At 42.9% G+C, this 26566-nt stretch overlaps 1 protein-coding gene across 4 annotated transcripts; it reads right to left on the bottom strand.

Annotated features, from left to right (window-relative positions):
• On the bottom strand, nucleotides 1-25595 carry SLC14A1 (solute carrier family 14 member 1 (Kidd blood group)). Of its 4 annotated transcripts, none has more exons than XM_082353342.1 (10): nucleotides 23854-25595; nucleotides 17887-18043; nucleotides 17135-17324; nucleotides 14409-14537; nucleotides 12433-12625; nucleotides 10549-10695; nucleotides 9365-9512; nucleotides 9025-9159; nucleotides 4276-4325; nucleotides 1-2397 (listed from the first exon to the last, which is right to left on the bottom strand). In XM_082353342.1, exons 2-10 carry the CDS (start codon nucleotides 18020-18022, stop codon nucleotides 2224-2226), a joined length of 1302 nt encoding a protein of 433 aa, XP_082209468.1. In that variant the 5' UTR covers nucleotides 18023-18043; nucleotides 23854-25595; the 3' UTR covers nucleotides 1-2223. The 4 variants fall into 4 exon arrangements, with proteins under 4 accessions (XP_082209468.1, XP_082209469.1, XP_082209470.1 ...); XM_082353343.1 differs by lacking the exon at nucleotides 23854-25595 and adding an exon at nucleotides 23134-23826; XM_082353344.1 differs by lacking the exon at nucleotides 10549-10695 and having other exon boundaries at nucleotides 23854-25588.
• Nucleotides 25596-26566: the final 971 nt, after the last annotated feature.

Here is a 26566-nt window from a genome sequence, read left to right on the forward strand (position 1 = left end):
TGAGCTGTGCATATAATTTATTCATATTCTTACATAGAAATTTGTCATACAGGCAATAGAAAAGAATACAAGCGCTCCGTAGGAAAATCAATAAAATATTCACTAAAATTATTAGGATAATACTTAGCAACAAAAATAGCTTGAGAAAATGAATACTATTTAACTTAGACAATGTACAGGGTTTTAAAATGTTCCTATTTACAAGTTTGTGTGAGCACATGGGAAAAGGGCGTGTGGTCAGCCCGCTAGGGTTTCCCTGTGAACACGGACTTGGAGACACTGAGAGGCTCATGCCCCAGGGTCTCCAGTCCTGGTGATCTTTGGTCTGCTTGCATTTTTGTCCCCCCCTCCCGACTCTTATTTTACAAATTCCCTAACAAGGGAGATTTCAGTTCCAACACTGAAAATTTAGTTTTTCCACAGGAATATACATGACTCTATGACAGCTGCAAAGTCATGGTTTCAAAGGCTTTGGTCACAGGGTTTTTAAATTGGAACAGTGTTTCCCTGAGAAAATGAAGAAGTGAACTTTTCCCTACAATATTTGTAGGTTTACTTCCCTTCTTCTGTTTGTTCATTCAGCAAACTGTATAGTTTGCACTGAGTACGTCAAACCCAAAGAGGAAAACACCTTTAGGATTCCAGTGTCACTTTCCAATTCTCCAAAATTCCGGAGCTTCCCACTGCCATCTTCAGCATGTTTGGTTATAGAATCTTTATAGGACTGATAACTTACAAACAAAGCAAAACAGGAGACTCCTTTACCTGATTTTCTCTTTTTTAAAAAAATAAATTTATTTATTTTATTTTTATTTATTTTTGGCTGCTTTGGGTCTTTCTTGCTGCACGCGGGCTTTCTCTAGTTGCGGTCAGCGGGGGCTACTCTTCATTTTAGTGCGTGGGCTTATTGCGGTGGTTTCTCTTGTTGTGGAGCAGGGGCTCTAGGTGTGCAGGCTTTAGTAGTTGTGGCACATGGGCTCAGTAGTTATGGCGCACAGGCTTAGTTGCTCTGCGGCATGTGGGATCTTCCCGGGCCAAGGCTTGAACCCCTGTCCCCTGCATTGGCAGGTGGATTCTTAACCACTGTGCCACCAGGGAAGCCCCCTACCTGTATTTCTTTTTGATGGTTCAAATACCATTGGTTTCTGAGTGAGAATATTGTAAGTGTGCAGAAAATAGTGATTGTTTTTAAAAGTAAGAATTAAACAACTTCTGAACACCCAGAAGCAATCTGGCATTAACTTTCAGTCTTTATAATATATGACATCCTTAAATGAATTGAAAATGTGACTTTAAAGGGCCCTTGGATGTTGATGATTTGGTATTCGATTCTCTGCTTTTGTGGCATTTACAAAATCAGTTTAGGCAGATTAAAGTAAAAATAGCTATGCTGAGTATTTTAGAAAAATGTAACTTTTCTTTTTAATACCTAGGAACTGGTAAAGCCAGGAACTTCTCTTATTTTACCTCATTGAAAATAAATCTATTCTCCTAAAAAAAGGATAATAAACTACCTAAAAAATCCTTTGCAATATCCAAGAAAAGTGACAATACAGAATAATTTTGAAGGATGGGATCCCATTCTCCCTCCTGCAGCTTTGCCAGCCTGAAACAAACCGACCATCTCCTGTAAGAGAATGTCACAGGCATGGGACAGCATGGAGGCGGTTCTGCTGAGGAGCTGGGGAAAGAGCTCAGTGATGGGCCCTGCGATGTTGACCACAGCTGTAATGTGTAACTTGCATTGATTTTAAATAAGCCAAATGGCTTATCTGAGAATTCTGGGTTGACTTTGATTTTGTGACTCTGAATTCCATTCACTTAAGGCTTAGTTGGTTTATAGAGATTAATTTTTTAATACTGTTAACATCATGTACAACCAAACACCAAGAATATCAATAAATATCAATAATTAGCCTTGGTCTTACTTCCTCTTTCTGGTGGACCATTCTGACTTTATAAATACAGTACAGTCTCAGTGCCAATGCCCCACTGGGGTTTAAAATTCCATAGCCAGAGCACATCACCTTGATGTGTCTTGTCACTTGTTTGGGCATGTTTTGGAGTCTGAAAGAAAAATACAAAATGAGCAAAAGAACAGATCACCGATGGCTTAGTATAAAATTTGTTACTAGTAAAAACAACAGTTTTGAGACCCTCGAAGTCAACTGGGGCAGTTAGTCAGAAATGACTTGTGACCATGGCTGTGGATGGGGGTTGCATTCACAAAGGGCTTTCAACCATCCTTTTCTTGGCTTGTAGGTAGAAGATGCGGTTTTCTTCAGGATAAGTGACTTTACTGAGGGGCATCTTATAGATGTTGGGGTTTTTCGTGGTCAGCAGGAGGAACAGTAGTGTCGCCAAACAGAAGGGCCAGGTACAAGATGGCAATCCAACCTGGAGCAAAAGAGACAAGTCACATGTTCCTTTGAGATCCTGTCGGAGGATCTCCGAGGAACCACGCTTCACTCCACTGTCATTCAGCTCAGGGGATGACTCGCTGGGGGCACTGCTCTGGACTCTGCTTGTCCCTGTGGAGACTGAGTCTAAGATCTCAGGGCATTCTGCAGCTGAAATGTCAGCATGCATTCCTTAGGGTTGATGTATGTCTTTTCCTCCCTCTCATACAGCCAGACTTCCTACACCGGAAGTGCAAACATGACACCTTGCTCCCAGAGATGACACTTCGCCAACCACCAATGGCTCCTGACCACTCATCAGGTCCACAAAGCCATTGTTTGATTAGTTCAGTCCTCTCTCCCCTTGACCTCTACCCAGACTAGGTCTTGGACTCTACTTGCTTTACTTCTTTTTGTTCCATCTCTCAAAAAGACTGTAAGCTCCTTGATGGTAGCTCTTCCTTCTGTGCGTCCATGGCAACTCACGCAATTCTGAGCACACACCATGTACTTGGTTAGGTTTGGCCCTATACGTGGACCCCCAGAGTGTGATGGTACACAAACCTGACTTCACATCAATCATCTGGAAGAGTTTAAAAAAACACAGATGCCTAGGCATCATACAAGATCTACTCTACCAGAAATGCCAAGGGACAGGGCCTGAGGATCTGCATTTTTCAAAATCTCCCTAGCTGACTCTATTTTGCAGCCTGCCCAATTCTGGCCCACAGGCCAAGGTCTGTGAACCTTTGTTGGGATGTGAAGGGCCCCACAAGCTCTAAGGCATCCCATCATGCCTGTAACAGGGCTTTGACATTCCACTATAAAGATACTGTGTCTCCAGAAGGACCCCCCCAGGTAAGCTCTCGAAGCTGCTGTTGAGAGGGCTACATGCTGTCCTAACCCAGTGGCAGCCATGACCACATCTACATGGATAAAGTTATCATGAACCGGCCCTGCATCACCTGCAGTGGTTGGTGAGCAAGAGCACTGAGAGGTGGGGGACCCCAGAATACTCTGGGGATACTGGGCTCCTCAGGGGAGGGGAAGGACAATGTCAAAGGAAGGAGAGAGTAGCAGGAAGCTCTTAATGGGCAACCATTTTGGCTACTAAATAATTCAGCCAGGGACTTCTCTGGTGGCACAGTGGTTAAGAATCCGTCTGCCAATGCAGGGGACACAGGTTTGAGTCCTGGTCCGGGAAGATCCCACATGCTGTGGAGCAACTAAGCCCGTGCACCATAACTATTGAGCCTGTGCTCTAGAGCCCAAGAGCCACAACTACTGAGCCCACATGCCACAACTACTGAAGCCCGCACACAGCAACTCAATGCAGCCAAAAATAAATAAATAAATAAATTTATTAAAAAAAAAAATTCAGCCAGGACATGGGTCTAAAAAAGTCTTACTGATGACTGACTGGGGATTAAAAGAAGATAAGGGGTATGAAAAACTGTTGGCTTAATTAAAAAAAAAAATCTGGGTCTTTAACCAATTATTCTTTTCCTCCCTTTTCTGATTTATCAACTAATACATAGTCCCGGTTTTCTGTTTAAGTGAAAGATATTCTAAAGTCAACTTCTTGACACTCAGAGTTAAAGTATGAACTTGATAATATATTATACACCCTAAGTTTCACTTTTTAAAATCAAACAATCTGATATTTTTAGCAAGCCTGGTGATTGTAGTTTGGACTAAGGTTTACTGTGTTGCTGGAGGGTAAGTGAGGACAGGTGCGTCTGGCAGATGGACTGTAGTGGCTATCTGTCATGGATCCTGCCCCGGGATGCCACCGAGGTGGACTTCAGGAGGGCTTCCATATCATTGAAAACTGATTGATCACACTGATGAGAAAATGAGATTAAAGCAAACTCACCACAGCCATCAGGTTGGACATGCTGGCTCCAACACAGGCAGTGAACAGGGCTACAAAAAAAAAAAAAAAAAGGAAAGAAGAATGCTTGGTAGGTGCACTTTTCATTACAGGAAAGACTGCCTTTAGGTATAAATCCCTGGAATGTAAACTTGTGCGTTTCACCAGCGAGCCGAGTATCCTGGTTACAAGTATGAGCTTAGAGCCAGCGGCTCTGGGTTCAAATTCCCAGCATCCACCCCGTAGGAGCTTGATGCCTCCTCTCGAAGTCCCCATTTCCTCACCTGTACAAGGAGGTAATAGGAATCTCTCTCTCACGGGTTGGTGTGAGTGTGAAGAAGATAATGCTTGGGCTTAGCACACAGTAAGTACTCAATAAAGGTAGCTTTTCTGTGGTACTATTTTGTTGTTATTATTAATAATACTTAAGGAAAAGGCCTTCCATGGTAAATAAACTTCCCCATTATTTTATCCAAGAATAATAATTAAAATTAAGCTTATGAATGTTCCTTGAGACAGCATACAATCTCATGGCATCTGGGATTCTCAGATCAATGGTTAGAATTCACAGTTCCAAAAAATTATGGTATATATATATATATGTATATATATATGTAGTAACTCAGAAATTGGCAGAAACTGAACACAGACCTGGGATTCCTCCACATAATACCATTTTCCCAAATACCATTAAGGTTGGCATACAGGTCAATTAATTAACATCCTGTTTTTATTTACTTTAAGCACAATTAGAGTAGGTAATTTGAGTTATATGTATGACTTTCCATGTAAAACAACAAAAACCAAGATCTCAACTAGCTAACTCAATTCCTGGCCCCAAGGGGGCTCACGGAAGCCCTTAGGTTTCACAGAGGCGGCCTGAAGATTAACCTTCTTATAATGGCCACATGGTCACTTGGGCCAGCAACACTCAGTGTTAGACACACTCATCATCTGGTCCTCAAGTCCATCGAGAAGTCACATCTGCTACTCTGGGGAGTTGGGCAGCGGTGGCAGGAGGGACCTTGTGATCCTCCTTTACTTTACTATAGACTTCCATCCTTTTACCGATATTTTATATTTTTATCCTGATATTTTTTGTTCAACAGTATACCTAATTCTTTCACATCTGAATTGTCTCATGCTAATGGGAAAGGCTCATCTTTGGAAATGATCTGGGCTTCAAATCCCAGTTCTGCAATTTTGTTTGTTGTGCAACAAATCACTGAACTAGGAATCTAGTTTCATCATCTGTAAAAAGGCAACTTGAAGAGTTTTTTTACAGGGAGGTAATGAATCTCAAATGAAATCATATATTTTCACAAACAGCAGCTATAAACTCATCTCTGTCACCATGGGTTGGAAGTACTGCTCTGAGCAGAAGGGTTGGAAGATTTTCTTTGCTTGGCTTTGATAATTTCATTCTTTTCCCCCCATTTAGTTCATTCATTCATTCACTCATTCAAGAAATATTCACTGGCCATTGGCTAAGTACAGGGGACACTCTGTCTCTTCTCTCCTGAGTGCCAGCTTTTCTATGACACTCCCTTGTGCACATGAGACCTTATTGACATTTCTCTTCTAGAAGTGCAATAGCTTAATACCTATTAACGCACTTTTGGTGCTCGAGTCTCATATTGTAATGCTCTTTCAATTCCCTGTTGCTTTTCTTTCTATAGTAAGAGTATCAGATTATCTAACAGTTGCTGCCCATCACTTAGGACTAGCTGGGTTGGGCTGGGAAAGCCTTACATTAGAGGTGAAGTTCTGTACACCATGGTTTGGAGGTGATGACCCTGACAGCATTCTGAGTAGCTGAGGGAGAGAAAAGGCCCTTGAGTGTGGAAGGGAGGACTGGATCCTAGTTCTTCATAGACAACGTCCCTCCCCACAGACCACCATGTGTGAGTCCTACTATGATACCCCAACCTGTAAGAAGAGATACAGAATGTGTTTACAGTTTGCACTGATAAAATAACAAAATTGAGGAGTTCCCTGGCCATGCAGTTTCTGGCTTAGGGGCACAGGGAAGGCAGCTTTACCAGGCTCTATCAGTGATTCCCAAGTCCTCTTTCTGATAAAGCCATAGGAGCTAATAAAAGAGCACCTCTGTGATAAATGTCTGCTATTTATTTACCTTGGCTGACAAGGTTGATCTTTTGTTTGGCAGTATCGGGGTGATATGGGCAAGCATAAACTTGCTGTGTGATTTTACAGTGAGATTTGCTTTATAAGAGGGACTAGAGGTCTGTCTCAAAACTTTATGTTCAAAGATGAAAAAGACTGATAGTGCCCAGTGTGGATGAAACAGGCACTCTCATATACTGTCAGTGGCAGGGGAAATTGGTACGGCCTTTGTGGGGTGCATTTGGCATCTATTGAAATTAAAATAGGCAGAGCTGGGATTTGGGCACCAGGGAGGGTCTGGGCTCTTAACTAACTCAATATACTGACTTAACCAGTATGCTCTACTAATAATGAAAATCTGATCTATCCAAAGGAAGGGAGATGTGATAGGCAGAATAATGGCCCCCAAAGACGTCCATGTCCTGATTCCCAGAACTTGTGAATATGTCACCTTACATGGCAAAAGGGACTTTGCAGTTGTGATTAAGTTAAAGATCTTGAGATGGAGGATTATCCTGGATTAGCCAGGTTGACCCAATGTGATCACAGGGTCCTTATAAGAAGGAGGCAAGAAAGTTCTGTCTAAGGAGTAGGATGGAGTATTTTCATTTTTTGCTTTATACTCTTCTGTATTGATTGAATTTTTGTTTGTTTTGTTTGGTACAATAGGCCTGTACAACTATAGAAGTATAGAAAGAAAATAATGGTGATATCACAGCTTTGGGAAACACACATCTGTAAACATCTTTGGCTTTTCCTTTCCCATAGTCTGTGAAGACCTTCACAGACCTTATCAACAACTCCTGTGACCAAGACAGTTTCTGCTTATCTTTAAGGATGTGCTCAGACTGTCCCTGTGCTGGCCCAGACCATGCTTTCTACCAACTAGAATTCCTCCTCTTACTTTTTAGGACTTACAGAAAAGCCACCCTTTCTAGGAGGTGCTTTTTGGTGATTCTGAACTATAATGTTCCCCCAGGGACGCACTCTGCACTGTAGGTGTTTCCTGGCTCTGCATCTTGTGGTCTCCGTGGGCTTCTCTCTCTTACTCACCTGGCTTCTGTTCTCTGTACAGAAAACCGCCTGGGATCTAAAGCTTCTGAACCTCTAGCTCTTCCTAGTACTATCTGGGTTGTACCATCAGTGTTTAATACGTATTTGCTGCTACTGCCAATACAGAAAGAATAAAGGTTTGAAACCTCAAACCAACCTCAGAATAAAGAGTCTAACCCAGGTGAGCTCAGGAGGCCACATAATCTGTTTCTACCCTTCTCCTTTGCCCTAAGCTTTAAACAAGTATGGGAAAATGAGCAAAAATTTTGACAGGACTATTAGGTGAAATAGTTATGTAACTATAAAGAAACTGACAAAATGACATGTGAATGGCAACACTACAGCAACCTGAGTTTTGTTAATCTTCCTACAGCATTAGACAATCAAAATTGGATTAGGCCTTAGAAATCCTTGGTTCCATCCCATGTCCTGTCCAATGCAGGAACTCACTCTAAATCCTGCCTGACATGTAGCCCATCACTTTAATAATGGCTGGATTGATTAATCTGGTGATAAAATGACTCTAGACAAATATTTCCATGAGATTACAAAAGTTTCTGCATGTTCCAATATCCCTCCACCCCTCTGTCCCCAAGGAAGTGTCATTTCCTTCATTCTAGCACATTATCTTACACACTTTTATTTGTGTTGAATTAGGGATGCCAGAAGCTATAAGTGAATAAGCTCCCCTTCCAATGGCCAGAGAAATCCATGGTAGCTTTTCAAATCCAAAGCACTTGAGGTCTGTTTTCACCTAAGTGCCTGAATGGTACTAAAGGGAAGGAGAGTAGTGTAGTGGGCGTAACTCTGGAAGTTGTTAGCAAATGTGGATTCTGGACTTACATTTACCCCTAATGGATGCCTTTCAGTGTGTCACTTTCTCTCTCTGCCCTTATGTAGAACCCCAACAGTAAAATGAGAACAATGGAGTGGAGATCTCCAGAACCCTTTCTAGCTCCCATAGGCTGAGTCTGGCTAGAAAAGAGAGGTTAGAAAGGATTAATATAGTAGTTCTCAAAATGTGGTCCCCAGAGCTACAGCATCAGCACCACCCGGCACCTTGTTAAAAATGCAAACTCCTTCCCCTACTTCTAACAATGAGTCAGGGACTGGGGGTGAAACCCAGCAATCTGGGTTTTAACAAGGCTTCCAGGTGATTCTGATGTTTACTTCATTTTGAGAACAGCCGGATTAAGGTGATTCTCTAAGGGCCCATTAATACCGCCTGATTCACCAGGAGAACCAACTCTATACTTATCTTGTTTCCTTTTAGTTTCTTGGGTCAAACAATTAGTATGAAGAACATAGGGCAAGTCAAGTTTCTATCCCCCAACATACACATATTGTAAAATGGTTCTCTCGTCTTCAAAATGAGTAACGAGGTGGACAGAGCAGACCCAAATCCTCCCAGAGAGCGGATGCCAGTTGCCCTGGACCCATCCTCAGCAGATAGCAGGGGGCTCAAACTAGAACTCCTGCTCTAGTTTCTCACACAGTCCTTACTGACAGTTTGTCCTTGATGTTGATCCCATAATCATAAGCAACCATTCCCCAGATGCACAGGATACTCACCGCTGGCAAGAGCCAGGAGGTGGGTTTGCCAGGTGAGTGCCATGAACATTCCTCCAATTGCAATGCAGGTTAGAGAGCTGTTGAAACCCCAGAGTCCAACGTAGATGTTATCAAATGGAGCTGAAAGACTGAGACCTATTAGGCAAGACAGGAGGAGTCAGAACTTCGGACTAAATGCAGGATGCTCTGGAAGGAGTCTGGGGGTGGGGAAGTCATCTGAGAACTCCCACTGGTCCCTTGGAAGCAGACCTTCAAGAAAGGTCTGGGGTATAGAAGATGCCTGAGACAATGGATGGAGCAGAGGAGGTGCTCAGTATCTGGTAACAAGTCTTACACTCACCTGCTGCCATCCCCAGTAACGACCCGACCGCAGCATGTAGGCACATGAGTGGGGAGGAGAGGAGGATGGCGCCTAGGAAGATGCCCCCTGTCCACGGATTATCACAGCCATATATCTGGCCAACACCCACGGGCAGGGACTTCAGTAACTGCAGAAACAATTTAGAAAATGCGGTCGTTAAAACTACTGTACAGAAACTCATAGGGCACCCACAAACACAATGCGATGTCATTTTAGATTTAGCATATCTTATCTTTCAAGATCAGTGCTACTAATTTTTAAAATTCTCTCTCTTTCTACGGAAGAATCTCAGTCATTCTTCTGCTTTATCCCCAGAGATACACCAGCCCTTCCCTGCTGCGTGCTGAGCATGCCTTTCCCAGACCCTTCACTCTCTGGCTCTACTGCTTGCACAGACACCTGGCTTTGGTCACTGATAAGCTCCCAGTGCTGTGTCACTGCTCCTCACTGATCCTGTGACGATCGCCATGCCTCCCAGTGAGGGTGGCAGGGACCACAGCTTACACTTCTATTGCTTTCAACTCTCCATCAGTTCTGAGGCCAATAAATCAATGCATCTCTATGGTCAATAGAAGTATTATTACTCCCACGTAATTTAGTTATTAGTGCTAAGGCCAGAGACCCAAAGTCGGGTTATCTTATCCACAACTCAGAAGCAATTATTGGCAGGTTCATGAGTCAGGACCATATTTACACTTCTGTTGTTAATGAGAACATGTATTAGTTAATTAATTTTACTTTACTTTTTGTTTTTTAAAATTTATTTATTTACTTTTTATGTTTTTTTGTTTTAATTTTTATTAGTTTTTATCAAAATTTTTTTAAATTAAAAATTCTTTTTATTTTTCATTATATATACATTTTTAGAGAGCTTGTATTAATTTAAACCGAGATATCCTTAGCTTATTCCAGTTATCAACAACTGCCAGTCCTCAGAACACAAAAATACATGTAAATATCACAGTTCTAGCTTTCTGGCTGAGTTCTGAATTAAGGTAATGTGTTCACAGAGTGGCAGTTCTTAGGAACAAGGTACAGGGTTTGATTCAAGCTAACAAATGATAATTCCTTATAACAACACTTCTGGTAGGGCTAGGATAGGCATAATTAGTTGTGTTAGTTCTGTTTTGACCAAGGCTATCAGTGAAAGGGGCCCTCCTTACCTCCCATCTCACTCCTTCCACCTTTTGGCAAGGACCTTTGGGAGGCAGTGACTCTGATGCAGGGAGGCCAGCTTTGGCACAAGGAAGTGTCCGCTCCTTCCATGAATTAGGCTGGATCCAGTGCTGGTTTCTGATGCTAGTCTGGTCCTTGCTCAGGGCACAGGATCATACTGTGAGTTTGATTCTAACCTAAGATGGGCCTAAATTCTTCCAGCCCATGCTGGATCTTCACGTCTACACAGGATCATTTCCTGTTTCTTCTAGATCAGGGAACTTGACACAGGCAAAGACCGTCTGGTCTTTTATCGCAGAACTGGACAGCAGAACTATCCCTCAGGTAGCCAGGGAAACGGGGAGTTGATGAGATGGGAAATAAGTATGCTGATGTTGGAGAGGTAGTTCAGAGTGAGGAGAAGGACAAGACCCCCCTTCCCCATGTCAGCACTGTCCACTAGCAGTTTCCGTGGTGATGGAATATTCTGTATCTGTGCTGTCCAATACGTGCAGTTATTGAGCACCTGAAATGTGGTTAGTGAGGCTAAAGAACTAAATTTAAAATTTTATTTAATGTTAATTAACTTTACATTTAAATTAAAATAGCTACTGTATTAGATAGGGCAGTTTTAGTTAGTTTAACTAATGCTATTTTCTCATGGGCAGTTTTGATAAATTTTTTATTTTCCTTCTGAGTTATTTCCATATGCTCCCATTCATTTTCTGGGCAAGAAGCTAAAGAAAAGGCTACTTGAACTCCTCACATGTTTTGACTGCTCAGCAAAGAGGACAGCAAAAGGTATTTTATAACCTGATAGCGGAAAAACCAGTCTTTTGCACCCTAAAAAAGGTAAGGTTGGTTTTCTTCTGATTTCAAGTGTTTTCTTTTTCTTTTTTTAAATAATCAAGAAACCTTAAACAGATTTATTAAATAAACAGCAATACAAAGAGCTGGAATTTGATTTGTGCTAACCAGGCTTTTAAAAATAGTGCTCTCTCTATGCACAACTGTAATGAAATACACAGCATACATCCTAGGATAGTGGTTCTCAAACTCTGGCCCACGTCACTATTATTTGGGGAGCTTGTTAATACAGGCTCCTAGGCTCCACCCCGATGATTATGATTTAGGGAGTCGAGATGGAGCTTGCATTAGTATTTAAAAAACAGTGATTCTTATGCCTCCGAAGCCTGAGAAATCTGAATTACTGTACGTATTCTGTGAGATCCACCATAAGAAAAAGCAGAATAGAGAGGTTCTGCAACAGGATCTAACAGTAAACAGCCAGTTCTTTTGATTGGAGGAGGCAGGTCAGGGAGGACTTAACACCAGGCTGGAGGCCCCTGCCTCAAGGGCTGGTCTCCATCATACCCCACAAATAAGGGCCAAGTTTGAAATAGAGTGTCTGAATTTCAGGGGAGGTATACTCTGGAATTAGCACTGCAAATTTTAAGAAAAGAGGAGGAAAATTTAGCTTTGACCAAGTAGTCATTTAAAAAATCCCTTAGAGCCCAAAGCTTTGGAGTAGAACAAATAAGCATTTAGACGGCAAGAGGAAGGCGGCAAAGGACTTCCTGGTGGTCCAGTGGTTAAGACTCTGCTCTCCCAATGCAGGCGGCCTGGGTTTGATCCCTGGTAAGGGAACTAGATGCCACATGTGGCAACGAAGATCCCGCATGTGGCAACTAAGACTTGGAGCAGCCAAATACGTATTAAAAAAAAAAATTCTTTAAAAAGAAAGAGGAAGGTGGCAAGGTCCCCCCAGTGCTGAGTCTCTATAAGGTTCTGATGCCCATGAATAATTAACCAGGAGGACACGGGGTGTCTTCCAGAGCCAGTGGCGGGGGTGGGGTTGGGGGGAGGGGGTGTAAGAAGATAGTGTATCTTACCTGCAGGGCACTGAGGTCAGACCAGGTGACGTTGGGAACTGAGGTTACAGGTGTGAACAATTTGCTTGGGAAAAATGGATTGTAATGTCCCGTGGCAGAAAGATACATTGACAACGCCATGTTGAAGGGCAGAGTGAAGACAGGGAGGTCCCATTTGCAGAACACGGAGTTCAACGCACTTGAGAAAATTGGACTAAAAACAACAACAGAACAGAATGGAAGAATATGCATGTGAAGCCTTCCAAACTCCCAATGCCCTGGAATGGAAGCCAGGTTGACAAACTGAATCTCTATACTATGGAGGGGCTTTGTTTCATTGGCAAATATGTCTCTAAAGTGTTGTGTTGCCAAACTTCTCACAGAAAAAAAAAAACACACAAAAAAAACAAAAAAAAAACCCCAAACCCAAACACACCTGGAATAAATCCTGTCATAGAATAATTCTTACATACAGTCAAAAATAAACTCTCAGCTTACTTGGCTTGTGGAAAATTATGCTCTGGGTTTGCTCACAGTGAGTTATAAATCTAGGTTTTAAAAATATTTTTGAACTATTTACGACATCTGAAAAAAATATTGTCTAAACAGTTAAAGCCCCTTCTGTAACCTACTTGATCATATGCACCTCCCTCCCCACCAGAGGCAACCTTGATCTTGAACTTGTATACCATCTCCACGAGTCTTAGTATATTTAGTCTTGAAAAAGAAAAACAATGGTCCCAGGGAGGATGCAGGTGGTGTGGACTGGAGGAAAGAGATCTTAAACTCAGGAGGGCAGGGTTTTAAGTCCTTGAGCAGTTGAACTGTGTGGCCGAGGGCAGGGAGGTACTTTCAGTTCCCTCATCTGTAAACTGGGAGATTGGATTTTATGGTCTCTGGGCCCATTTTGTTCCCTCACTTGTTGATTCAATCAAGGAGCCATCACTTTAAGGTCAGAATCCCAGGTTTCCGGAACTGGGGGAGAGGGTGAATGACCATGTGCAGGTGATGCCTCGTGCCCTTGAGCCTTATCTTCAGAATAGGTGGGAAGTCCCTCCTGAGCAGGTTGGCCATGCCGGCAGGTTCTCCTCCACACATCTGTGCTGCAGCCAGGGTGGGCACACTGTCCATAGTGGGCTGCACATATCATTTGTGTGGATACTAGTATTTTATATTCTGAATATACCATGGTAAGAAGGAAATGTTTGTTTTCAAAAAAGAAAAAAAGGATTTAAGACAGTGTCAATGTAGAAACTAGTTTGAAGGATTTAGGGTTAAAAAAGGAATCGAATTTAGTAAAGAATTATTTTGAAGGGGACAGGGGCAGATGGTAAGGGGAGTTCATACAGGCACAGGGGTTCTCAGTGAGGTCCCTGGATCAGCCACATCAGCATCATCTGGGAAGTTGTTAGAGATGCAGATTCTGAGGCCCTGCCCCAGATGGGCTGAATCAGGAAGCGTGGGGGAGGGAGCAGCAGTCCGTGTTTTAACAGGCCTGGCAGGTGATCCCGATAGTGTGCATGTTTGAGGACCACTGATGTGGGGAGTGGTTCTCAACTTTGGTTGTACTTTAGAACCTCCTGTGAGCCTTCAAAACGCCCAATGCCCTGGAAATACCCCAGACCAATTACATCAGAATCTTGTTGGGGGGTGGTTGTGAGGTGTGTGTGGAGGCCACACGCATCGGTGTGTTTGAATGTTTCCAATAGACATATCCTGAAACTAAATTTAAAAATATATTTTTCTAAAAATTGTGTTATATACATAACATAAAATTTATGTTTAAATTTAAACCATTTTAACCACTTTAAAGCATTCAGTTTAGCAGCATTAAGTACATTCACATTGTCATACAACTATTACCGCCATCCATTCACAGAACATTTTTCATTTTGCAAAACAGAAACTCTATACTCCCTAAATAATAACTTCCCCCATTGCCTCCTCCCCCTATACATTTTTTCAAAAAGGCATTTCCAAAACCAGGTACAACTTACCAAGTCATGGACATAGCAGATACAGGGAATAACAGCCACCAGAAATAGTTTCCCTTGTCTGAAAAGACAGCCATGAGGATTCCCACCAGGGTGGCATTGTAGCCCTGGAGCCCTGCTGCAATGGCGGACCTGTGGGCAAAAGGCACAGCTTGGACACCTTCCAGGAGGATGTTGGCTGGAGGTGCACATAAATGACACTTGTAACTTCCAGATAATATTTACATTTGAAAATGAGATTATATTTAGGATTTTATTGCAAAGTCTGTAGACGCCAAATACTAATAAAAGCATGAAAAAGTAAAATATACATAGATAAAATGCAAATGTGCACATAGAACAACCCCTATAGAGGTATCATAGCTAAAGATAGAATTCCAGCATCTAGGGGAGGAAAGGGAAATCAGCGATCCAACCTATTCTGCTTCCTTTTACCCTTTCGTTCCAAAAGTTATTATTTCTTTTAAATCATTAGGACCTCTGACTTGAATATAGCTTTGATGTGAAACTGTTTCCTAAGTTTGATTTTCTTGGTGAGAGATGTAAGATTCTTAAAATGTAAATTTACTTCCATGGTGTCTTTGATCTTATAAACACAAATCTTCCAACTTAGCATATATTTTCATCTTCCTGTGCTTCTATTTTGTTGTCTCCAGATACACATTTCCAAGTTATTGCAAAGAAAAACAATTACTTTTACTTGGCAAATTACTCCATTTAATTACGTGCATATTTAGCACCTAATTCTTTCTTGGGTCCTTTTTGCTTCCCAGCATTTAACCTCACTTCTAAATGTTGTCCTGGGTAAGTTTCTACTCCTGGCCAAAATGGTTCCCATTTCATATTTGGGGACAAGAAGCTCCAAGTGAGAAATGGAATGATTTCTATAGAATAAGCCCCAGAGCTGACAAGCCAGGCCCCCCAGGGCTCTGAGAGTTGGCACCTTGAAGGTACCCAGCATTCAAGGATGAAGTCTGTAGGAGTCACGGGTGTGCAGATGGTGAAGTGGGTGGGTGAGGTTGAACACAGGGCCTGAGAGGGAGGTGATGTAGCAGTGAGTCACGCTACAGGGCAGTACAGGATGGTGTGAAAGCTTCTCCCGGCCTGTTTGTCCCTGGAGCAGGAAGCACCAGTTCAACAGCAGGGTGATATTCATCTGGGCAAGAGTATTAGAGGTGAGACTCCGTGCTCAAAAGCCCTTTGTCTCCCTTAAATAATCCTTCAGGATATGTGGCAGGTGATATGACTTGTATTGGTTTAACCCAGGAAATGATAATTGAGGCCATACCTGATGGCAGTGGAGAGCTATGCAAGGCTTGTCCTCTCAACAACTGATTTTCAGATTTAAGGCTTGAGCTTAAATTTAAGGCTTTGAGATTTAAGGCTTTTGAGCAACAAAAAATTAACTGCAATGCCTACATGTTGTGGAATGCCATAGTTTCAGCAACAGGAAGATGTGTATTCACTTAAAGCAGAGGATTACCTTTTTAATGTGCCCTTTAGGACTGAGGACAGTAAAAGAGATCTGAAAACTAACACATGTAAATATGGCTTGTCTTTTAAACCAGTGGTCCCCAACGTTTTTGGCACCAGGGACCGGATTCATGGAAGGCAATTTTTCCACGGACTGGGTTGGGGGGATGGTTCAGGCGATGGGGAGCGGCAGATGAAGATTTGCTTGCTAGCCCGCCACCCACCTCCTGCTGTGTGGTCTGGTTCCTAACAGGGGGTGTTGGGGACCCCTGTTTTAAACCATACTTGATAAGGAAAATGGGTCTACTTCTACTGGGGCAAAACAATGAAGAAGATTTGATATGATACAATCCTGGACCACACCTCCAAACTGGACAGACTGTTTCTTGATGTGCATTAGAACAGAATTTGACCTAAGGTACAAAATCACCCTCCATAGAGAACAAGTAGCCTCCTTGGACCTGATGGGAAAGTGGAGCATTTTCTGACTCTCTCCCCGAGAAGCCCCTTAGGCAGTTTACAGTAAGTGTTACAGGAGCTTAGCTGTATAATGACCATCCACTGGGGATGATGCGTGGATCCTGGACACCTAGAAGACCAGCAGTCTCCCTGAAGGAACTGGTCAGGCAGGAGCCATCTCCTCCCATGGTAGGAATCAGCTCATCAATTCTTCAGTGGCAGATAGTTTATAAAGTACACGCTATTTTTAGCCTAACACATAGTTCAGAAGACACGCTAACATTACTTAAGTCAGAACTTGCTTACTTGGAATTTATGTCAGTTTGTCTCTCTGGAAGCTGAGCTAATCTTTGCACTGTCCATGAAGAATGAATTTACTAAACTAAGTATGGAAATAAGATATAATGGGATTAGTGGGATTTTTAAGCCACTAAAACTTTTCCTGCACCCATATTCATTTTTTGCGAATAAACAAAATGCTGATGATAAATAATTGATCAATCATTAAAGCAGATCCCTTTGGACCCTACACTGAGAACTACTTATAGCTTTGTTCTGGTTACCATGTAGTGCCAGGAGGATCTGGCATCATTCAGACTGGCCGCTTATTCAGGTACCACGAATAAGAGGCTATAAATGATTTCCTGACCTCTGACTAAAGGCACATATAAAGCATTCTGTGGAGTAAAGATTGATTCTCCTGGGGAGGGTGGGGCTTTATCACTGTTGCTCACAGTCCCTGGTTGGCTCCTGTGTTCTAAGAAGCAACAAGCGGAGGTTTGGAGGGACGTGCCTACCTGTCCTGACCGAGCAACAGGGCTGTCAGGGTGGAGACCACAGTTCCCACACAGCCACTGAGCGCCCACCAGGGGTTCTGGACCAGGAGTCCCACCAGAATCAGGATTCCGCTGATGGGGTTGCTGACAAACACCACTTGGGATATGCCCCGAAGGACCCAGTCGACGAACTGGAGCGCCTGGGGTTTGTCTGGAAGAGATGAGACGGGCAGAGCTAAGGAAACAACGAGGCAAATGGGGCTCCTTCCCAAGTCCAGGGCCCACCCTAAGCAAAATCCCCTCTCATGAAGGTGAAGCTAATTTTTGATATTCCTTGAAGCTTTTTCTCTGAACCCTTTCCCCTTAGTGACCTTCAGATCCCTGAAAGCAACCAGTTTCTTTCCTCTCAATGCAACTGCTCCTACTAGAACCTCAGTTCCAGAAAACATCGAATGCACTTATTTACCACGCTTAGAGGTTCAGATTCATACGCCAAAGGAATGAATTACCAATAGTAAAATTTCAGTTTTTAAGTACCGAAATTATAAGGAGGAACCAGGTGCCTTCCTCTGATATGAACCGGACTGTGGCCCTGACCACTATCTCCATTAAAAAAAATTTGAAGAAGTTTGCCGGTTAGAAGATAAAAAGTTAAAAAAGGGAGAGGAAAGAGATAGATAGAAGGTAGGGGAGTATAACTAAAGATATGACTAGAAGAACCAGCAAACCATTCCCCCCAAAGCCACTGCTCCAAGGGATGGAAGCGTAAATACCTTTAAGCCAGTTGGCAAATTCTTTCATATCACCAGTTATGTAGCCAAGTGCCTTGGGGAGGCATCTTCTCTTGCGAACTGGTGGACCCTGATTTCCACCCTGGTCCAGTTTAACCACAGTGGGGCTGTCCTCCATGGATAGCTCTTCCTCTGGCTCCTTAAGGAAAGAACAGAGCTCATAAACACCCTAATGCAGAACACTTTGGACTGGCCAGTGTGGGACCTGGTCACAATAGCCACAGAGGATGAGTTTAAAGGCACTTCATTTGGACCATGACATCCCATGGAACTAAGAAAGCACCATTTTCCTCTTGAAATGTTGTCACGGAGATTATTACCAAGACCCAAACCCCATACTATTTTTGTCATCACTGTTTTCAATGCCACCATGAAAAAAGGTTCTGGTCTTTAATTTCATAAGGTTCAGTTTCTAGCTCAACAAATATTTATTGAGCACATATATCCTACACTCAAAGAGCTCAGTCTAGTGGGAAAGACTGAAAAATAGTTAATTTCAACATAAGGAGTCAGATAATGATATAGAAATAGCTAAGATAAGTACTTAAGTTTCTTGCTGCCAATGAAAGGAGCCAGATGTCAGGTTACAGACCAATCAGCTACTTTCCAAGACAAGCAGCCATTTTAAATTAAATTTTTATTTTACAAAAAAGGGTTTTGTTTTTAAAAGTTTGAAAGAGAAGAAATGTTTACAAAACAGTTTGTGTGTGTTAGCACAGCCTAAGAAAACCGTCTCATACTCACTCTCCAAGTCAAAGATTGCTTGACTATGTCATCACATCAGGCAACTGCCTCAGATATTCTTTATTTTTGGAATTTGTTATTTAAATGTTTAAAGACTGGAAAAATAATATTCCACAAAGGTGTAGAAAATGGGAAAGGTGGAGGCGGACCAAGCTGTTGAAAACCAAAAAATTACAATCTAAGAATTGTATGCTGTAAGAATGTACAGGGCATACAGCATGCCTCGGGGAAATACCAACAGTATAACTGTGACTGGGGCTCACTATGAGACTCTTCACCTCATGATAAGTGTTAATAGGAAAGCACCAGCATCAACAGAATATGGTACCCTGTAGACAAAAATGAAGGTTTTATGGTGCCGATGGTAGATATAAAAGAATACCAATGATGTCATCCCAGAAGCAGGCAAAGGGAGAAAGACCATGGCAAAACTACCTTGAGTTTGCAAGAAAAGCAAGGAGCACAGCCAGGCCAGTGTGAAGTAGGGGAACACCAAAACCATCAGACCCGAGAAGGCACAAGTGTGGAATGTGGAAGCCACAGGCAAGTAAGACATGACCAAGGAAATACCCAAAACTCGTTCAGTTAAACCAGCTCGTCTTCTCTCTGTGGCCAGGCTGTGAATAAGGGGTTCTCGTGGCTATTTTTGGTACCATTGTTGTTCCATTTACCATAGCCAACAAACGGCTATTAACAGATAATAAAAGTTATGGCTTTTTAAATTTTTATTTTTTGCAATTCAGATTTTAGTTTTGGCTTCTATTAATCCCAGTACAGAAATCAACGTAACATTTTTTATTGAGTCACAATTTCACTTCAATTGTATTATTTCATTGCCCAACTAACCCTTCTGCTTTTGAACAATGGCCAACCATTCCACAAAGTAGAAGCTGTTTATGCAATGCATTCTCGACCAAGGTCATTTTGTCTTGGCAAAATAGTGATAGAAACCAGCATTTGTGAGACTTCCAATGAACATTTGCATTAAGAAATTCTTAAACTGAAAACTGCTGGAGGTCAGGAACCAAAACTAAGTCTATATGGAGCTCAGCTGGCCCCAAAGTTAAACAAGGAAAACTGTTTGAATTATTAAGCAATTGTGAAAAATTGGATTTTATGTCATAAACTAAGTGATGACTATCATTTATTTTTATTTATCTCCCTCTTTAAACATCATAACTGAAAATATTGCTTGGCAAGCCCTTTCCTCAACGACAGTGACCCCATTCGCAAAGCCATGCATCTTATGAGAGGCATCAGGCTCCAGTCCAGGCAATGACAAGAAATTGCCTTGAGTTTCTGTAACTGAGTAGATCTGGCCCTACAGAGGCAGCACTGAATGAAAACATTAAAGTGGACATTTTCCATCAAGTACAGAAACAATTAGGTATATGGGTTATTCCAGGGTGAACAAATTCATGTTCTCAAAATTTCCAGCATTTATTTATTTATTTTAGAGGGTTTTAAATACATCATCCCCTCAGAGATTTTGGAGATACAGATATGAAACCTGATATTCTAACTGGCCAGACATGACTGAGAACCTGACTGGCCAGAGTTCCCTGCCTAGCCACCAGAAGTTGGATAAAGATTGAATCATTTATCTGAATCCACAGCCCAACATATAGAAGACTTGCTGTGCTTTGTCTTTTCAGTATCCACATATTGGGGTAGGTTGTGTGGTTGCCATGTCCTAGAGAGAGGGGTCTTCTCATGAGTTGAGCAGACAGTTGCTGCTGTGGCCGAACCCCCCGGGAACCATTTATTCTGAACTCCTGAATACTCTGGAGCCCTGGGAACCTTGACTAATTGCTCCAGAACTTAAGCGTGAGAATTGGTTATGAGAAACCAGCAACTTAAAGGTTGTGGTTCACCCTAGAATTTTATCATGCTAGACTGTTTACATTTCTTTAGGGAATTTTAAGAATCCACACATCCTAATTGGAAAGGCAATGCAAGGTGATAAAGCAGGAACTTAAACTGATGCTCAAACTTCTCAAATCTAAGTAGGTCATTGAATTTCAACTAAAAAGACAGGACCAGAAAATACAAGGAAGAAACTCTATAAAATAGGAGGAGCATAAGTTAAAAATCCCAGACTACTTTTTCCTAGCTTTTCCATGGTTGTCAAAACTCTGCAGCACAAAGGTCCAGCATCCAACCCCAGATGAGTGTCTTGTGACTTTCTTGACCAAGACCCCTGTGCATCTGGCTCAGCCCAAGCTGCACTGCTCAGCAGAGCATGAGGACCCACTTCCCAGGCTCTGTTCAGAAAAGACACAGCAGAGTCACAGAGACAGAAACTGCACAAAGGTAGCATACTTGTTCTGGTGGCCCATGGGCCAGGGCCAAGCTTAGCCAGGGGAAGCCTCTGTGCGCTGCCTCACCAGATTTTTTTCCAAAAGGGTCCCTCCAAAGAGGACCAGGAGGGGCGTCACCAGTGGCGCCAATCAAAGACCGTCCATTCATCCTTCCTTTCTTTCCATACATGACAAAGGGCAAAAATAGATGAATCAGCAGGATTCGTGCCCTGGCTGTGATGTGAAATGCAAGGTAGAGAGAGGCAGGAGCTCTCCCAGGGAGTTCCTGGGGAGAGGAGACCTTAACAGAGAAGGCCGACTTCTCCATAAGCAAGAGCTCCATCAGCAAAAAGAGACGATGAGCTGACTGCAGACACTGAATGTTCGTTTTACTTCCCTTGAAACAAAAGAAAAAAATGGCAAACCATCCTGCACAGAGACCTATGCATAGATTTTGTTCTGCTGCATTTCTCCACTAACAGGAAGCTGACAGATCTGAAGCCTGTTCCAGAAGGAGGGGTGGGCTTCAGGCTCTGAAACACTTCAGGCAAACTGTTAGGGCTCCATCTTGGGGGTCAAAGCCAATGCCACAATTTCCCTCCACCTTGATCTTTACAAATGTGAGAAGGAGAAGGCCTGGTATGGGTTCTACTTTCTGTGATGAGATGCTAGCCACACTTTGTATGCATAGCAAAAGCCCAGTCTAAGAAACTGCTAAATGGCATTTTTTCCCCCTTGTATCTGAATAGGAACTGTTAAAAATTGGACATCGCCTTGTTTATAATAAACAATTCTTAGTTGAATTCAACAAGTGTGGCAACTTTTTGTTTCCTTTTTTTTTTTTTAAAAAAGTTCCATCACATCCAAGGATAGTATTCTTCCTTCAGAGGTCCCAGGAAAGTTATATGTGTGGTATTTCTTTATTTTTTTTCTTCCTCTTTTATTTAATTTTTACTTTCTTCTACTGGCTTGGTTTGAAATCTGAAAATTTACACTCTACTAGAGTGACTCAGAAAAATCCACAACCGTGGAAAATATTACTGACACGTCTTAGGAAAAAACTGTGTATGTGTATGTGTATGTTTATCCATGGTTAAACAATCTGATTAATACCTGACCAGTGGGTTGCATTATGTATATTTTTGTTTGATAAAGAACAACATCCAGAAACCCAACTGTAAGGCACTCATCTTATACACAGTTTTAAAAAAAAGAAAGAATGAATGAAATAAAAAGGAAAGAAAGGGACAGGTAGGACTGTCACATTCCCCTTTCACATTTCCCCACCACCAAAATCACCACGTCTTGGAGAATGACATCCTTGAGCTCAACAATGATATTTCCTTAGCCAAGAGAGAGAGAGAAAAAGTTGAGAGAGCATATAATTCGAGGCTTCATTTTATAGAAGAGAAAACTGGGGTCCAGAGTGGGGACCATCCACGTTCACTCAGCAGGGTCCGCCTTAGGGAATAGGTAAGCCCTGGTGGCTCTTCGTCTTCCAGGCTGGAGCCACACACATTGATGCCCCCAAGATTCTATTCAAGTCAACACACAGTGAAGGGGCAGCTTCTGAATGCCGGGATGCAAGGGGTGTTAGCGTTCAGTGACACAGTAGACACAGCCCGTCTTCGTGGCCTCCCTGACATAACCCTGGGGAGGGGGTGTTGAACAGCAGCAAAGAGCTCTGCTACGCCTGGTTTCACCTCATGCCCTTGCCCGAAGCAGTGACTCTTCTGACAAACAAACATCTCACCGTGCCTCAAAGTAAGCCTCACTCTCCTGTATCGCTGACATGTCTACAACAAGGCCTATATGTGCTGAAGTTAACATCCCAAGAATATTCTGGAAGCTGCACCCGATGAGTTTACAGCAGGAGGCAGAAAGCACTTTTCATAACCCAGATCACTAGTACAACAAAGCAGTACTCATCATTCTGAAATATCAAGATTTCAGTTAAACGACATTCCTTGTTTTATTACAGGAAGTACAACTCATTCTATTGTCAGCATATATTAGAAATTTGTACAATTAGAGAGCCCTGAATGTTGTTAATTTTCTATGCCTCAAGTATCACTTTTAAAAATAATACAAAGTTTTGGATATAGATATAGAAGAAAGCATATAAACATTCATGCTCTATCATAAATAAGAGAATTTTCAGCATTGACATTTATCTGATACTTACAGTAATCTTTATTTTTGTTAGTTTTTGATTCTAAGCAGTGAGAGGTGCTCAGGTTTCTCTAAAGCTCTAACCAGAAACAAAGAAAATGCTGTCAGCTATCCTGTCTCCTGATTAAAACACTTCTCTCCTCAGAACGCACTCCCCTAGAAGCCTTGAGGTCTGAATTCCACATCAGAAAGGGTAGCTGCAAAGAAGCTGCCAAATTCGTGCCTGTAGTGGGACTGACTCATTCTCCCAATGGGTGTTCCAGTGCCCTCCCTCCAGCACGACAGCACATAAAACCATAGTTGGAAAGGGCCATTCCCAGTACCCACTTTTTTTTTTTGAGTCGTATTGATACATCTCCAATTTTACTTGTTTCAAAAACACAGCCTGAAACTCCTGTAGAGCATCGGTGAGCTCAGAGTCCTTTAGCACCTCAAGTGGACTCCTTGCTGAAACCCTCTTCCACACAGAACTCCGTGCTGATCCACCCTGCTGTAGAAACCATGAACCAAGACGCTGCTTGCAAGCGTCCAGGAAGAAGCCCGTGGTTTGGGTAAATGGCTTTCTAGTATACCAGAACTCTGTCTTTGCTGCTTTTACTCAGTTCCAATCATCTGAACATATTTCTCCATTAAAAAAAGAAAAGCGAAAAAGAGCAAAAATTAGAGAGGTCTAAGAAGACAACCCCCCGACAAGGAACAGTTAGAAATGAACAGAGATGAGGAGAGTACTCACACTGCAGCTGGCTTCCTGGGCAGAAGGCACTGGCTGATAAAGCCCTGCTGGGCTCTATTAAAAGGGAGGTGCTTAGGAGGAGGGTGCTGGGGGAGGCACCCAGCACTTTGATACTCAGAACCCACTCTGCATATCTGTGCTTTTTTTCTCCTCCCACTTCAGGCACCAGGGCCAAAGTACTGCCGAGCAACTGGCCCCCTGTCCTGTGCCTTCTGTCTGTCTGTCTCTGTTCTTGATTGGGTGCCAGCAGCTTTGCCATCGTTTCTGCGGGTTCCCAGGTCTTTGTCCAGCAGCAATCCTGCTCAAGCTCATTGTTGTCTTCCCCGTGCTGTTTCCTCTAGCGCCTACCCTCACCCTGAGATATTCTGGGGAAGATTTGTAACTGAAAAGGATCAACGAATGTCAAACTAAAAACCGAGAGACACGTTGCTACACAGTAGACTCTGGAGCTAAGTATCGGCTCCCAGGGTGGAACGTTCTCTCAGACTTAATGTGGCTTCTGCACAGGTGTAGGAATCCAGCAAAGCTCTGCAGGGTGTGGTGCGAGCGTGGGGGAGAACCGGGGTCCATGAGTTGTTTTCTGGAAACCAACCTGCCCTTGTCTCCAGTGAGGAGGAAAACAAAAATATAAATGTTTCCCTGGAATTGTCCCCCTTTCCAGGTGAGAATCCCAGGACAAACTGCTGCCTTTAAAAGTCAGGAGGCAAACACTCCATAGCAGAGGAATCTAAAATTTAAGTGAGAAATCCCTTTCTTCCCCATTTTTCTTAAATTTCATTTTTGTGGCTTGTTCTGTGATGGCAGAAATCACGTGTACTCTGGTTCACTTCTATGAGCACAGAATTTTAAAAAACAATAAAACACACAGAAAGCTGTGCAGGTGTCAGCGGGGCCTCCCGCCCACCTGGATGAGCTGATAGTCCTCATCAGGGAGGCGGCCAGCAACTCTCTGGCTCCACCCCCTGGACACCAGCCAAACCACAGGGCTCCATGTCGGGGGGATTCCCTCCCTCCAAGTGTCCCCTGCGGCTCAGGGTATGTGTGTCTGGGGCCTGGGAGGGAGACCATAGGTCCAGGTTTATGACCAGAATTTTGAGGTTCAGGCAAATCTCCCTTCAACATTTTCTTCCTGGTAAAATAAGAAGAAAATAAATTCCTCAGGTTACCCTGAAGGAGAAAAATGAATCACAAGAGGATAGTCTGAGGGCCTGGTATAGGAATGAAAGGAATCACACTAGTGTTTCCATGAGTTCCTTATGCAAATGGGCTACAATCCCTCGTGGTAATAATAATAGTAATAGTGATAGTAATGATAATGATTAGAATTGCACAAATGGTTGGGCATTCACTCTATGTGCTGGGCACTGCACTTTGGGGCTAAGCACTTTGTATTCATTAGTCATTTAACCATCACTAAAATCCTCTGAGGTGAATGCCATTATCCCCTTTTTGCAGAGGAGGAAACAGGCTCACAGAATTTAAATAACTTGCCCAAAGTCTAACACTGAAGTTTGTACTTGTATGTACTCTAGCATCATCCAGTATTTCCAACTTCTGCCCATTGTTTGCCTTTCATTAATTCATTAATTAACTCAATGAGCTCAGCCATCAACGTGTATCTCTAGACCTCATCCTAAAGCCACCTCCACATGGTACCCAAGCAGCCTTCTGCTTCAGTGGCCTGAGTGGGCTGCTCAGGGGTGGAGGGTGTGTACTGAGTCTCAAGTCTTCTTGCAGAACAACTTCCTCCCCACCCTCCCTCCCTGCCCTCTTCCCTAATCTTTGTAAAGGCACACCTTAAGTTGCTGATTACAAGATAGAGCCGTGCTATATGGTTTACATAAAGTAGTGCAAAGCACGTGGGATTCCAAGTCAGGCAGACCTGAGTTTGAATCCTGGCTTTGTCCCTTACTAGTTGTGTGACCTGATATATGTTACTCTTTCTGGACCTCAGATTTCTCATTGTAATGCTGGGTAAGTTGACTTCCTTTGTAAGGTTGTGATGAAGTTTTGTAACCATGTATGTAAATCTCTGTACCTGACACATGGAGGTGTCACCATTCGGATGTCTGCTCTTCTCAATCTGGGTTAGTTTGTCCTTGAGGATTCCTGAAAGGGTCCCTCTTCCCTGCCTGAACCAGGGGAAAAGACTTCTTGGCTCTGACATCCAAAGGGGTGTAGTTATGAGCGTGGAAGAACCCTGAAGTGGGTAGGTGGGAGTCAAGTTCTCACACTGCAAGACCCCAAGGTGCCAGGGTCTGCCCTTGCCCAGTGGCTGTGGCTTTGGAGAGAACCCTGAGCTGGACATTAGAGGGATAATTGGGCACCCAATAACAAGTGCATACATAGGTTCTTAGGTGCTTTTAAACAGCTCTAATTACACAATTCAATGACTTTTTTTCAGCCCCTCCTGGTATCATTTATTGAGAGTTTGAGCACCGACATCGTTTTCCTTCCCGAGTCACCCCCAGACCTCCTCATGGTGGAGGTGCCTCCCTCTCCTGGTTCTTGGAACTCATCTCTCACCCTCTGTCTGCCTCAATCACAATGAACATATGAGGAGGTTTCCCTCCTCTGACTTTCTCCATAGAGTTTCTGCCCCTAGAAAGTTCTTTCTCTCCTCTCTCCCCACCCACTTTGCACAAGCATCCACACCCAGCTTTCTTCCTCCGCCCGTCCACACTATGCTCCTGGGAACTGAAAGCAATTATGT

Source organism: Balaenoptera borealis (genome assembly GCF_965194805.1).
Source record: "Balaenoptera borealis genome assembly, chromosome: 14".
Classification (NCBI taxonomy): domain Eukaryota; kingdom Metazoa; phylum Chordata; class Mammalia; order Artiodactyla; family Balaenopteridae; genus Balaenoptera; species Balaenoptera borealis.

Bases quoted from the DNA above. Each gene is read 5' to 3' on its own strand.
- SLC14A1 (XM_082353345.1), bottom strand. From the start codon at position 21,291: ATGGAGCTCTTGCTTATGGAGAAGTCGGCCTTCTCTGTTAAGGTCTCC. The intron at 14,538-17,134 runs GTAGGCACGTCC...TTTTGCCCACAG, and splicing joins CTGTTGCTCGGTCAGGACAG to GTCCGCCATTGCAGCAGGGC. The intron at 4,326-9,024 runs GTGAGTATCCTG...TTTTTTTTGTAG, and splicing joins CCTCCTGGCTCTTGCCAGCG to CCCTGTTCACTGCCTGTGTT.